This window comes from Microcebus murinus, chromosome 11, assembly GCF_040939455.1.
Source record: "Microcebus murinus isolate Inina chromosome 11, M.murinus_Inina_mat1.0, whole genome shotgun sequence".
NCBI classification, from domain to species: domain Eukaryota; kingdom Metazoa; phylum Chordata; class Mammalia; order Primates; family Cheirogaleidae; genus Microcebus; species Microcebus murinus.
In genome coordinates, this window is record NC_134114.1 from 93,419,431 (window position 1) to 93,434,232 (window position 14,802).

The following is a 14,802-nucleotide window of genomic DNA, read 5'->3' on the forward strand; positions in this document are numbered from 1 at the left end:
ACACCTGCCCCAGACTGTCCATAGGTGGTGAGTGCAGGCCAGGGAATGTGAGTATGGTGCTCTTACTAACCATGGATTTTCCTGCCATCTTTCCAGCCTTTTTGACCGTTTATTGAGGAAAGAACTGTGTGGCTCATAATGAAACTGGAGTAAACCACAGACAACAAATTATTAGGGTCCTTTTGTTATCTAGAGTTGCAATGTCTAATAGGTAATCACTGGCCACATGTGGCTATTTAGATTTAAACTAATTAACATTAAATCAAATTTAAAATTCTGTTCCTCACACTAGTCACATTTCAAGTGCTCAGCAGTCACAGGTGGCCAGGGGCTACTACTGTATTGGACAGACGGTACATTTCCATCATGTTAAAAAGTTCTACTGGACTGTTCTAGAAGAAAGAGTATGCATCTCTTTCACCAATATTCAACCTTGCCCTCAGTGTGTATGTAATCAAGGCCCAAAACTGGTCCCTAAGCTACTTCCACTTCCCAAAGAAGATTTTAAAACTGGCAGTGCCAACGTAAATATTTGACCCAGTCCTGCTAAGAAGTTGACGTGGTAATAAAAGCCCAAGCTACTTCCACACGCCGCCTCAGCCAGTGTGCGGTGAAAAGGAGGCGGGGCCCCAGACGTGGAGGTGAGAGGGGCGGTCACGAGGCCGGGGGCGGGACCGAGCGCGGTGGGCGGGCCGGGGGCGGGCCGGGGGCGGGGCGTCGGCCGGTCCGCGCGCCAGCCCAGCCGTGCGTGCTCACGTGACGGGTCCGCGAAGCCCAGCTCGCGCAGTCGTCAAGGCGAGCGAAGATGGCGGCCGAGAGGGAGCCTCCGCCGCTGGGGGACGGGAAGCCCACCGACTTTGAGGAGCTGGAGGACGGAGAGGATCTGTTCACCAGCACTGTCTCCACCCTGGAGGTGAGACCGCGTCGCTGTGAGTGCTGCGCTGCGCCGCTGCCGCGCGTCTCATCTTTAGGCGCCTTTCCCCTGCCCCGACCCGTCCCTCCCCACCCCCCGGGTTTGCAGGGACCTGCTCGGAGTGACACCTGTGACGCGGGCCCCACCTCGGGTGCCTGTCAGTGAACCCGTTAGGGCTTGGTCTGGGCGGCAAGGCCTCCTGAGGAGAGCAGCCTGCGGGCCTGGGGCGGCCGACCTAATTCTCTGAGGGGCCGGGACCAGACGGAGCACCGCAGCGCCCTTTCCCTGCTTAGCTGGCCTTCCTCCGTTTCTGTTGCACCTCTTCTCCCAGTCCAGGAAAGATCTGGCCCTGGATCCCGGTAAACCCCCACCGTCTTCCCCTGGGGCTTCGTGGCTCCTCTAGGGAGGTACTTGCTTTCGCCTGCCCATGGGAGGGTGTGCCCTGAAAGGGGAGAGCAGTGAAGTGAGCGCTGAGTGGCCGAGGTGAGGGTCTGCAGGCAGCCTGTAAATGCACTTTTCCCAGTCCTGGCCCTTCGTGGACGTCTGGTTCCTCTTGAGGGAGGGGCTTCTGTTTTGAACTGTTAAGTAGCTAAATACATTTGCCTGGTTTTGACTGTCTTTAGTTCCTAGGCTTTTTAGGGGTCATAGTGTTTCTGAAATACAAAGTTGAAGCAGGGAGTAGTCCAGGAAGCTGCCTGTGTGTGTGTGTGTGTGTGTGTGTGTGTGTGTGTGTGGTGTAAGTTAGTTACCAGGGTAGAAATAGAAGCAGATCTCTCCTCTTTCCTCTTTTCTCGCATGGTCAGCGATCTCTGAAGCTGAATGTTCCTGTTTTTGTCAAAGGAAACACCCTCTATGAACATAACTTATTGGGTTCTCCTATATACAGTTCATGTTTGAATTGCTTTGTATTTGATGAGCGCACACCTCATACTCTAATTTTAAGTGTGTTTAGGTATATTAAAAATGTACCAAGTTTCCCAGAGGTTTGTTTACCTCAGGCTGTACTTCCTTATCAAGTACTTTTTAATAAGCTTTCGCAGCTTGTTCAACTCTGCATCAAATCAATTAGAAGTTACTGTAAAATATCCAGTATCTGAAATTCAGTTACGTGAAACTGGGAACTTTGGGAACCATTTTCAGCACACTGACTACATTCTACTAATTTCACGTGCAGTGTCCCAGCCAAACCTCACCACTCCTCAGGTTATAGGCATCCTGGGGGCTAGTGTTTTGATCATCATTTTTCACAAAATTTTTAACATCTGCATTTAGTAAATGTTTGTTGGATTGTCAAAACGAGCACATCCTCAAAAGTAGTAAAAATTATTTTTCAGAATATGTTTTTGGCAAGTTACTATCCTTTTATACCTTTATATGTACTGTACTATAATGTGTTGAAAGTTAGTGTCTGCAGGATCCTGAGACCTGTATTCCCTTTGGGGGTAACAGGTTTTCTGCCAACAAGAAGCAGAACAAACTTGATTGATACTAGTGTGAACTAGAATACTGTGAACACTAAGCATTCTGTTTAATTGAGGTCATCTGGAGTTGAGTAAAAGGAACTGTAATTTGTATTTTCCATGTGGATGGAACTTTTGAAAAATATGGTGTTGACCTTTTTATAGTAAAAGGTTATTCTGAATACTTTAAATTTATCTTAATGTACTATGAAAGTTGTAAATACAGTTGTTTTTGGTTGTTCTTCTAAACCCCTTATTTTATGTAGTCATTCTGGTTATTAATTTTAAGAAGGTGGTATGACTGTGAGATTTGTAAATTCAAAATGTTTTTCTTTTCAAACTGGAGAAGGATATATAGCAGTACTTTCTTCTTTCTTTCCTTTCTTTTCTTTCTTTCTTCCTTTCTTCCTTTCTTCCTTTCTTCCTTTCTTCCTTTCTTTCCTTTCTTTCCTTTCTTTCCTTTCTTTCCTTTCTTTTCTTTCTTGACAGAGTCTCACTCTGTTGCCTGGGCTAGAGTGGCCTGGCATCAGCCTAGCTCACAGCAACCTCAAACTCCTGGGCCCAAGGGATCCTTCTGCCTCAGCCTCCCGAGTAGCTGGGACTACAGGCATGCACCACTATGCCTGGCTAATTTTTTCTATATATTTTTAGTTGCCCAATTAATTTCTATTTTTAGTAGAGACGAGGTCTCAATATTGCTCAGGCTGGTCTCAAACTCCTGACCTTGAGCCATCCTCCCACCTCGGCCTCCCAGAGTGCTGGGATTACAGGTGTGAGCCACTGTGCCCAGCCTATAGCAGTATTTTCTAGAATACCAAAACTTCTCTAAAAACATGTTCTTTCAGTACTCTGCTTTTCCTTTAAACAGTGCTTCTCAAACTTTAGTGTGCAGAAGAATTAGCAGTATTCATCTTTAAAATGCAGATGCCTGTGCGTCACTGGAATCTACATGCTTATTTTTTATTTATTTTTCTTGAGACAGGGTCTCCCTCTGCCACCTGGGCTAGAGTACAGTGGCATCATCATAGTTCACTGCAATCTCAAACTCTTGGGCTCAAAGGATCCTCTTGCCTCAGCCTTCTGAGTAGCTGGGACTACAGGGGTGTACCACCATATCTACCTATTTTTTAAAAAATTTTTTGTAGAGACAGGGTCTCGCTCTTGCCCCGGCTGGTCTTGAACTCCTGGGCTTGACTTTTAAGCACCTTTTTCAATGGACTAGTACGCAGAACCTTTTAAAAAAAAAGTCAGGCATTTGTATTATATACCTGGTTATTTTTTAAAAACAGCTTTATTGAGATATAATTCACATGCCACAGATTGCCCATTTAATGTGTACAATTTAATGATTTTTAGTATATTCACAGATACACAACCATCACTACAATTTTAGAACATTTTTATCACCTCATAAAGAAACACTCTATTCTTTAGCAATCACTCTCTGCCCATTTCCCCATCCCATCTGCCCCCAAGTCTAAGCAACTGCTAATCTAATTTCTGTCTCTTTATAGAGACAGAAATATAAAAAATCTATAGAGAATAGATTTTTATATTCTGGACTTTATATGAATAGAATCATGTCATATGTGGTCTTTTTGACTGGTTTGTTTTAGCACAGTGGTTTGTTTTACTTAGCACAGTGATAGATGAGTTGGAGGCTCTTTTAACAGTCTAAGGTTAAAGACCTGAGGAAGGAAAGTGCAAATAATAAAGGAAAGAAGAGAATTAATGTAATGCTAGATTAAAAGATAGCATTTGTAGACTTAACTGCCTCTCTTCCAGTGATTCTTAGGGGAAGAAATTACAGTTTTATTTCATTTGGGGATATATTAATGAAGATGAGATTAGGCAGCTAGGAATGCTGGATGGGTTAGAGATGTAGATTTTGGAGTCTGTCATAAACTTATTTAATGATAATGTTTGACCAGGCTCCATGTGGAAATCTATCTAGTCCCTACCCTCGTGGAGTGTATGAACCAACAGAAGTTAATATAATAAAACTGTTGTGAGCAAATAATACTTGCAATACCAGTTGATACATGTGTGATTGACATATGCACAAGGTGCAGAAATAGTATAGAAGACTGGAGTGATTTAATTGCATAGAGATGATCTTTGAGACACTGAAAGTGGTTGACATTATCAAGTAAGAGTAAGTAGAACAAGACCAGACGCTTTTGATAAAGAGGAACTGAAAACAGCTTTAGTATCTGTTGTTCCAACACAAGAAGTAAGTGTATATAACTTGTTTTCTTTTTTTTTCTTGAGATAGAGTCTCACTCAGTTGTCCAGGCTAGAGTGCTGTGGCGTCAGCTTAGCTCACAGCAAACTCAAACTGCTGGCCTCAGCCTCTCCAGTAGCTGGGACTACAGACATGTGCCACCATGCCTGGCTAATTTTTTTTCTATATATTTTTAGTTGGCCAATTAATTTCTTTCTATTTTTTAGTAGAGACGGGGGTCTCACTCTTGCTCAGGCTGGTTTCGAACTCCTGACCTAGAGCAATCCTCCCAGAGTGCTAGGATTACAGGTGTGAGCCATGGCTCCAGGCCAACTTGTTTTCTTAATTCTGTTTTTTTGTTTTGAGACAGGGTCTCGACCTGTCACCCAGACTGGAGTGCAGTGGTGCTATCATAGTTTACTACAGCCTCCAGCTTCCCAGCTCAGGTGATCCTCCTGGCTCAGCCTCTAATGTAGCTGGGACTACAGGAGTGTACCACCACCACCACTCCTGGCTAGTTTTTTTTTTTTTTTTCCTAGAGTCAAGGTCTGATCTCGAATTCCTGGGCTCAAGTGATCCTCCTGCCTTGGCCTCCCAAAGTGTTGTGATTACAAGCGTGAGAGCCAACCACCATGCCCAGCCTTAATTCTATTTTCTACTCTTTAGGTAGGCCTTAAACTTTAAATGTACTAGTTTTTTAAAAAAATTTCGTTATGAATTACCCATGTTTCCTAGGGAAAAATACTTTGTGAACAGATTGTTTAAAGGCAGTAAACAGGAAATTACTAGAAAGAGATTCATGATAAAATATAACTCTAGTTGACCACTTTGCTTTGAAACCATTAAGTTTAAGAATTTGAAAATGAATTATTTTTAGATCCTATAAAAATATGTTATTTTTTGAAGTTACTTGAGACAGGGATTCTCAACTTTTTTTGAAGTTTTTTTCTTGAACAAAACTTATCTCTTCTTTTATGAGACATAGTCTTGCTCTGTTGCCTGGGCTAGAGTGCTGTGGCATCAGCCTAGCTCACAGCAACCTCAAACTCCTGGGCTCAGGGTCCTCCTGTCTCAGCCTCCCAGGTAGCTGGAACTATGGGCATGTACCACCATGCCTGGCTGATCTTTTCTATTTTTAGTCGAGACAGGATCTTGCTCTTCTTCAGGCTGGTCTTGAACTCCTGAGCTCAAGCAATCCTACCGCATTGGCCTCCCAGACTGCTAGGATTATAGGTGTGAGCCACCCCACCCAGGCACAGCCTGTTTTTTATTCTTTTGAGAAAGGTCTTTATGGCTAAGGCTGGAGTATAGTGGTGCAATTATAGCTCACTGTAGCCTTTTACTCCTGGGCTCAAGCGATCAATCCTCCTACCTCTGCTTCCCGAGTAGCTAGAACTATAGGTGCAAGCCACCATACCCAGCTAAGTTTTTTATTTTTATTTTTGTAGAGGTGAAGTTTCACTGTTTTGGCCAGGCTGATCCTGAACTCCTGACCTAAAGTGATCCTCCCACCTAGGCCTTTCATAGTGCTGGGATTACTGGTGTGAGCCACTGCGCTCTGCCATCTTTAATGTTAATTTCACAAATAGCCACTTTTCTATGAAATTGAACAATTGTGTTTCTTTCCTCTCATAGTTTTTGGTTGACATAAAATTTACTTCAATTTAGTCAAGTTCTCTACTGTCTCAGACAAGATTCAGAACTTGCTTCCGTTACCCCAACCAGTTCTTTCATGTTGTCCTTTGTAGTTAACCTCTCCCATTCCCAGCCACTGACCTATTTCTTGCCTATAGTTTTGTCTTTTCCAGAATGTCATATAAATGAAATAATACATTATGAAACTTTTTTTGAGTTTGACTTCTTTAACTTAGCATAAAGCATTTGAGATTCTTCAAGGTTGTTTCATGTATCATGAATGCATTCCTTTTTATTGCTTAATTTAGTATTCCATTGTGTATATATAACACAATTGTTTATCTCTTCATGAGTTGAGGGACATTTCAATTATTTCCAGTTTTTGGTATTTGTGAATCTAGTAATATAAACATTTACTTATAGGCTTTTGCATGAGCACAAGTTTTCAGTTTGGGGGAATAAATACTTAGAAGTATGGTGGCTCGGTTGTATGGCAAATATAAGCTTAACTTTATAAGAAACTGCCATAGTGGCTGTACCATTTTGCCCTGATTGCATCAGCAGTGAATGAAAATGCCAGTTCCACATCCCTGTCAGTGTTTGTCTCTGTCAGTTTTTATTTTAGACGGTGGTGAGCTTGAGGCTGGTCTACCTAGCAAGAACTGATCATTACATTTTCAGGAATTTTGTGAACTAGTTAGTAAACACAGCTTTTTAAAAAAAATTAAATGATATAAACTTATTAAATAAGTTGTATTAAAAACAAAGGTAGGCTGGGCCTGGGCACAGTCACTCACGCCTATAATCCTGGCACTCTGGGAGGCCGAGGCAGGAGGATCACTTGAGCTCAGGAGTTCGAGACCAGCCTGAGCAAGAGCGAGATCGCATCTCTACTAAAAATACAAAGAAAATTTGCTGAACAACTAAAAAATATATAGAAAAAATTAGCCGGCATGGTGGTGCATGCCTGTAGTCCCAGCTACTCGAGAGGCTGAAGCAGTAGGATTGCTTGAGCCCAGGAGTTTGAGGTTGCTGTGAGCTAGGCTGACACCACGGCACTCTAGCCCGGCAACAGAGTGAGACTCTGTCTCAAAAAAAAAAAACAAAAACAAAAAACAAAGGTAATATTTAAAATTCATTACATCCTAATTCCTTTACTACCTTTTACTATTTATTTCTGCTCTTGAGATTATTTATGTCTCTTGTATCTGTATGGTGGAAAGTACCTGTCTTCCTGACTCCACAGTTCTTCATCCTCTACATGGAGGATGTGATTATATGAAAGAAATCAGCAAAAGCTAAAAATCTGGGTCTCTTTCCCACAGATCTGGTTGTTGAACATTTACCAGCAAAGACCACTGATTTTTAGCCATTCTAACAGGTGTATATTGTTCTGATTGTGGTTTTAGTATATACTCCCTGATGACTAATGATACTGAATATGTTTTCATGTACATATTCACCATCTGAATATTATCCTTTTTGGTGAAGTGTCATTTCACATATTTTGCCCATTTTAAAAATTGAATTTCCTTATTGAATTTTGAGAATTCTTCATGTATTCTGGATATTTTTTCTCAATCTGTGATTTGTCCTTTTGTTCTCTGTTTCACACAGCAGTTTATAATTTTGGTAAAGTTATCCTTTTTTTTCTTTTTCTTTTTTTTTTTTTTTTTAAAGAGATAGTGTCTGTATCACTCAGGCCAGAGTGCAGTGGTACAGTCATAGCTCCCTGCAGCCTCAAACTCCTGGGCTCAAGCAATCCAGAATAGTTGAAAATATAGGCATATGGCACTACACCTGCCTATTTTTTTTTTTTTTTTTTCATTTTTCGCAGAGAGGGAGTCACACTCTTCCTCAGGCTGGTCTCCTGGCCTTAAGTGATCCTCCCACCTTGGCCTCCCCAAATACTAGGATTATAGTTCTGAGCCACTATGCCCCTGATCTCTTTCTTTCTTTCTTTTTCATTTTTTCCTTCCTTTTTCTTTCTTTCTTTCTTCTTTTTTTTTTTTGAGACAGAGTCTTGCTTTGTTGCCCCGGCTGCAGTGCAGTGGCTCAGTCATAGCTCAGTGCAGCTTCAAACTCCTGGGCTCAAGTGATCCTCTTGCTTCTCTTTCCAATTTTTATGCCCCTTTTCACTTGCTTTAATGAGCTAGCCAGGACCAGTAGTATAATATTGATTAGATGTGGTAATAGTGAATTTCCTTTCCTTTTTTAAAATCGTAGGAGGAAAATGTTCTTTCTCTTTTATATATGATGTTACATATAAGGTTTTTGTTGATGGATAAACTTCATCAGATAAAGAATTTCTCTTCTATACCTAGTTTTCTGAGAGTCATTCATGATTTGATATTAATTTTGACAAGTGTTTTTTCTGCATCTATATGATCATATAGTTTTCTTCTTTAGTTTATTGTTAAGGTAGATTATATTGATTGAGTTTTCAAACATTGAATCAACTAAGCATTCCTGAGATAAGCCCCACACAGTTAAAATGTATTTATCCTTCTTACATATTGCTGGATTTAATTTGCTAGCATTTTGTTTAGGCTCTTGTGTCCATGTTCATGACAGACTTGTGTCTGTCATGTAGTTTTCTTTTTCTTATAATCTCTGTCTGGTTTTGGTATCAGAAATGCTGGCTTCATTAAATGATTTGGGGAATGTTTCTGCCTCGTCTACATTCTTGAAGAGGTTGTATGGAATTATTCTTATGTCTTCCTTAAATGTTGATAATGTTTACTAGAGAAGTCCTCTGAACTGTAGTTTTATTTTTTTGAAAGACTCTTAACTACACCTTGAATTATTTATTTAATTTTTTTAATTTAATTTTTTGAGACAGTCTCACTCTTGTCTGGGTGAGTGTGGCAGCCTACCTTACAGCAACCTCAACCTCTCAAGTAGCTGTACTACAGGCATATGCCACCATGCTCAGCTAATTTTTTCTATTTATGGTACATACGGGTTTCACTGTTGCTCAGGCTGGTCTCAAACTCCTGAACTCAAGCTATCTTTCCACCTTGGCCTCCCAGAGTGCTAGGATTACAGGCATGACAATTTTTTAAGTAGACACAGGACTAGTTCTTCTTCATGAACTTTGGTAGCATGTGTCTTTTAAGGTATTTGTCTATTCAGTCTCAGTTAATTAACGGGCATAAGGTTTTTCATAATACTCCTTTATCATCCTATTTTCATGTCTATGGAGTCTTAGGTAATACTCCTCCCTTTTCATTCCTGATATTGGTAATTTAGGTCTTTTGTTTGTTTGTTTATATATTAATCTGGCTAGAGGTTTTATCATTTTCTTATGAACTTTTCAAAGAATCAGTTTTGCTTTCATTGATTTTTTTTTCCTATTTCTGTTTTGAATTTCATTAATTTCTACTGTTTATTTCCTTTCTTCTGCTTGTTTTGTGTTTAATTAGCTCTTTAGTGTCTTGTAGTAGAAGCTTGGATCATTGATTTGGGACTTCTTTCCCATAGTATTAATATTTTTGTTTTTTTTTTTCTTTGAAACAGAGTCTTACTCTGTTGCCCAAACTAGAGTGCTATGGAGTCACCCTAGCTCACAGCAGCCTCAAACTTCTGGGCTCAAGGGATCTTCCTGCCTCAGCTTTCCAAGCAGCTGCCACCACACCTGGCTAATTTTTTCTAGTTTTAGCAGAGATGAGGTCTCGCTTTTGCTTAGGTTGGTCTCAAACTCCTGACCTCAAGCAATCCTCCCGCTTTGGCCTCCCAGAGTGCTAGGATTATAGTTGTGAGCCACCGCACCCAGCCTGTAGTATTTAGTATTTAGCTATGTATTTCCTGCTAAGCACTACTTGGGTAGCATTCCATAAATTTTAATATTATGCTTTTGTCTTCATTCATTCTAAAATATATTCTAGTTTCCATTGTGACTTCTTTGACTCATGGGTTATTTATAAATAGATTGTTTAATTTCCAAAATTTGGGGATTTTCTAGAAATTTCTAGTTAAATTTGATGATGGTCAGAGAATGTTTTATGATTTCAATTTTTTTTAAATTTGTTAAAGTTTGTTTCATGGCCCAGAATATGGTCCATCATAGTGTATAGTCTGCGTACACTTTTTTTTCTTTTTTGAGACAGAGTTTCACTCTGTTGCCCCAGGGTCAGGGTAGAGTGCTGTGGCGTCAGCCTAGCTCACAATAACCTCAAACTCCTGGGCTCAAGCAATCCTACTGACTCAGCCTCCCAGAGTAACTGGGACTACAGGCATGCACCATCATGCCTGGCTAATTTTTTCTATATATATTTACAGCTGTCCAACTAATTTCTTTCTATATTTTTTTAGTGGAGACAGGGGTCTCGCTCTTGCTCAGGCTGGTCTCGAACTCCTGACCTTGAGGGATCTTCCCACCTTGGCCTCCCAGAGTGCTAGGATTATAGGCATGAGCCACCATGTCCGGCTTCTTTGGTATTACTTTAATGTTCATTAGTATGTCATTTTAATTTATCTACTGGACTTTTTGCTTACTATCTTTATATATAAATATATGTTTTAGTGGTTGTTCTACAGATTAAAATATACCTAACCTTTCACAGTCCAATTAAGGTTAATATTATACTTCTTCAAGTAAAATGCAGAGTTTTACAACCAGGCAGTTTCGTTTATCTCCTCTCCTATAGATCCATATGTATTGTCTCTTCATGCATTGAAAACCTTACCAGTCAATGTTATAATTTTTGCTTTCAATATTCATACATATTTTAAATAAGTTACAGGAGAAACATAGTTTGTTCTATTTCCCCAATTAGTTGCTATTTCTGTGGCTCTTCTTTTATTCATGAAGATCCAAGTTTTTGTTACACTTTCTCCTATCATATAACTTCAGCTTGAAGAACTTTAGTGCCATGACAGCAGATTCCTATAGTTTTCTTTCATCTGAGAATATCTTTATTTCAGCTTCATTCATTTTTTTTTTTTTTACAGAGTCTCACTCTGTTGCCCTGGCTGGAGTGTCATGACATCAGCCTAGCTCACAGCAACCTCAAACTCCGGGGCTCAAGCAATCCTGCCTCAGACTCTTGAGTAGCTGGGACTACAGGCATGTGCCACCATGCCCAGCTAATTTTTTCTATATATTTTTAGTTGGCCAATTAATTTCCTTCTATTTGTAGTAGAGACGAGGTCTCGCTCTTGCTCAGGCTGGTTTTGAACTCCTGACCTTGAGCTATCTGCCTGCCTCAGCCCCTCTGCTTCCTTGTTGAAGGATATTTTTGATAAATATAGAATTCTGAATTTATATTTCTTTTCCTTCAGCACTTTAAAGATTTTGTGCCACTGTCCTCTGGTCTCTTATTTCTGATGGGAAATAATGCAGTCATTCTAATCATTTCCCTAAATATAATTTTATTTATTTATTTTAGTTGCTTCAAGTTTTTTTATTTTTTTATGTTTATCTTTCAGCCACTTTTTATAATATGATTGGATCTGGTTTTCTCTCAGGTTGTCCTGTTTGGAATTTGCTTGTTCTTGAATCTGTAAATTTATGTATTTCACCAAATTTGGCAAGATTTTATCCATCATTTCATGAAATATTTTTTCATTTTTTCAGCACTGCTCTCTTTCTGCCTTTGTTTCTAGGATTCCAATAAGATGAATGTTAAACTTTTTAATATTGTTTCATAGGTCCCTGAGGTTCTCTTCTTTTTTTTTTCAATTTTTTGTTCAATTTTTTGTTATTCAGATTGGATACTTTGGTTGATCTACAAGTTTACTGACTTTTTATCTCAAGAAGTATAAAGGGTCTGAAATTATGCCCTTTTTGTACACTAACAAATTAACTTGTTTTATGGTTGCTAGAAGACATGATAAAGGACTGTATTCCTCAGAGCAAGCTTCATGAGTATCATGTTTGTGCCAGTTTTCCTTGCCCCTGAGGGTTGAGGTGGATGGCTTGGGAACCAACCAAATAATGTCTCCATATTCTTTGCACTGGAGGAGACATTATTTTTATTATACTGCACAGTAAACAAACCTGGTCTTTGCTTGGAAAAGAGACATTTACCAAGGTTGTTCACCATATTTATCTTTCATGAAAAGATAGTCCAGAACAAGAGAGTAAATGCCTCTGCTTGCAATGTGTACTAAAACATGAGAAACCCCTGGAAAATTTATATACCATTTGAGTCTCTTCTACGTTAACGTGCAGCCTAAGTAAGACCATGATTTTTGTAGATTCATTTATAGGATTAATAAATCTTCTTCTCCATTTGTCTTTTCTCCAGGATGGCCCACTTCACTCTTCACCTCCCAGCGACCTCTCTTTCCAGTTCCTCTGGCTAGAAACATAAGCTTCTCTCAGAGTTGTAGCTGCCTGTATTATCACATGCTTTTGCCAGCTTGAGCCAGCCTTGCAGAAAATCAGTAAAAGAATGGAGAGAAAATACTAATAAGGATTTCTACTCCTTTCTCTTCAGACTACTGGTCCCCCTTTCCTGGTTCAGTTTCTCAGAGAATTAGATTGTCTATCTCTTTTTTTTTTCTTTAATATTTAATGACCGAAAAAAAAAATCTAAAACCACAGCTTCAGGAAGAACCATTTGTTACTGCCCACTTGTACCTCTCTTCAAACTTGATCTTGGCCTCCCATTGGGCCCTGTGTTTAAGAGCAGGATCTCTGAAGCCATTCTTGTTAATGACAGTTTTGTCCAAGGGGATATCCACAGAGTACCTTGTGGGCATGAGGTGATTGTAGTTATAAACTTTCCCAAAAGACTTGATCTTTGACCACTTGATGATCTTCTTCTTGCTGTGGCAGCTGTCACTTTGTGGGGGTAGTGATCAATTCCAGCTACCAGAGCATGGCTGTAGGGGCCATCTGAGGTGCCATCATCAGTGTTCTTCACAGTGACAGTTTTGCATCCAGAGTAGCATCCAGTTAGGATCAGCATCATTTTCCTGGGTTTCATAAACTTGCCTATTTCAACAGCAACCAGCTGGGCTTACAGCAGAACTGAAGAAAGGACACTTCCCTTTCTTGGGTTTTTGTTAGCATTTTCATCACTGCTACTGTCATGCTGTTAAGCCACTGGATCTGGCTTCAGGGCAGGGCCAGGAAAGAAAATGGGGAAAAGAAAGAAAAGGGAAAAGGGTTTTCCATCCATATTTTCTGGGATACAGGGGCCCCAAAATTATGGCTAGAAAGACAAAGAGTTTTTCTTGGACTTATTGCTGCTCACATCCATAGTTGTGCATAATTCTGCAGTTGCCACCATCCTCAAGAAAAGCTGAAACAGAAAACAAACAAAAAAAATGGAAAAACAGATCCTTGTAAGGATCAGTTTTCACATTTTGGCTCCCTCTCCAATCTGCCTGCTGTTATTTACTTTTATTTTGTTGCTTTTTGAATTCTATCCAGGCAGTATTTTGGTCTATCCATCCAAAACACTACTATTTAATTGAAAGCCTTAAAATATTTCATTAAAAAACCCTCCTGCACACTACTAAGTGATGGTGTGGGGGAATAAAAGAATATTCATTTATTTAGAATACTGGCGTCTTCTCAGTTGCATATTTTTTTTTAAAGACAAGTTTTTTATTTATTTTTTGAGACAGAGTTTTGCTCTGTCATTCTGGGTAGCGTGCAGTGATGTCATCGTGGCTCAACTATCCTCCTGCCTCAGCCTCCTGAATAGCTGGGACTATAGGTGCGCACTATGATGCCTGGCTAATTTTTCTATTTTTAGTAGAGACAGGGTCTTTCGTTGCTCAACCTGGTCTTAAACTCCTGAGCTTAAGCAATCCTCTCATCTCAGCATCACAGAGTGCTAGGATTATAGGCGTGAGCCACGTGCCTGGCTTTCAGTTGCATATCTTGGACAGTTGTGGTTGTGATCGCACAAAACCTGTATTCCAAGCACAGAAGCTATCAGTGTTCCTTTCCACCATAACTCCTTTGCTAGTCACTCTCCATAATTCTTTTCATCCATTGGGGAACAGCTCTTCTTGCACTCACTAGGAACTGGAAAACATATGGAGAGGCAGAGACTAAGTAGGTCCTTCCAGCCTTTAGTGAATGACTGCCTCATGGGTGCTCCCGGGGCAGTAAAGCACAGCACTCCAAGCTGTTGATAGATGGACACCCAGAGGAAGTGTATTCCTCATAACCTCTCTGTAGCAGTTTGAGTGCTGTTCCAGCAACCTCTGCTGAAGTTGCCCACTGCCCATGTCATTTCCATTCTACACTCTACTCTTGAGCTCTGGTCTATGAGGCAAAAGGGTTTTGTTATATAAACATAGCAGTTTTCTTTTTCTATAATTCTGGTGTCAGAAAACTACGATATTAGCATAATATAAACATTCCATTATAATAAGAATACATTATGGATTGCAGATAGTTTACTTGTATAATAGCTTAGTTCTGTATTCCAATACTTCAACAGTCATATCTATTTTAACAAATTTAAGAGGGAAAAATAGTCTTTTTTAAAGTTATTCAAATATTACTGTTTTTGTTGCTTTTCTTTCTTTTCTTCTCTTTTTTTTTTCTTTTTGAGACAGAGTCTCACTCTGTTGCCCAGGCTAGAGTGCTGTGGCATCAGCCT

The 14,802-nt window shown here is 39.9% G+C and overlaps 1 protein-coding gene and 1 pseudogene across 2 annotated transcripts in view; one reads left to right on the forward strand and one right to left on the reverse strand.

Annotated features, from left to right (window-relative positions):
* The first annotated feature begins 742 nt into the window (after window positions 1-742).
* Window positions 743-14,802, forward strand: part of SNX2 (sorting nexin 2) — a 59,482-nt gene continuing 45,422 nt past the window's right edge. The window contains exon 1 of one of the 2 annotated variants that reach the window (XM_012788560.2): window positions 743-913. In XM_012788560.2, the coding sequence (XP_012644014.1) occupies window positions 806-913 (108 nt within the window). In that variant the 5' untranslated portion in view covers window positions 743-805. The remainder of the gene's footprint in view (window positions 914-14,802) is intronic. The other variant, XM_076008319.1, reaches the window with a different exon arrangement.
* LOC142873759 (large ribosomal subunit protein eL27-like) lies at window positions 12,771-13,173 on the reverse strand (annotated as a pseudogene).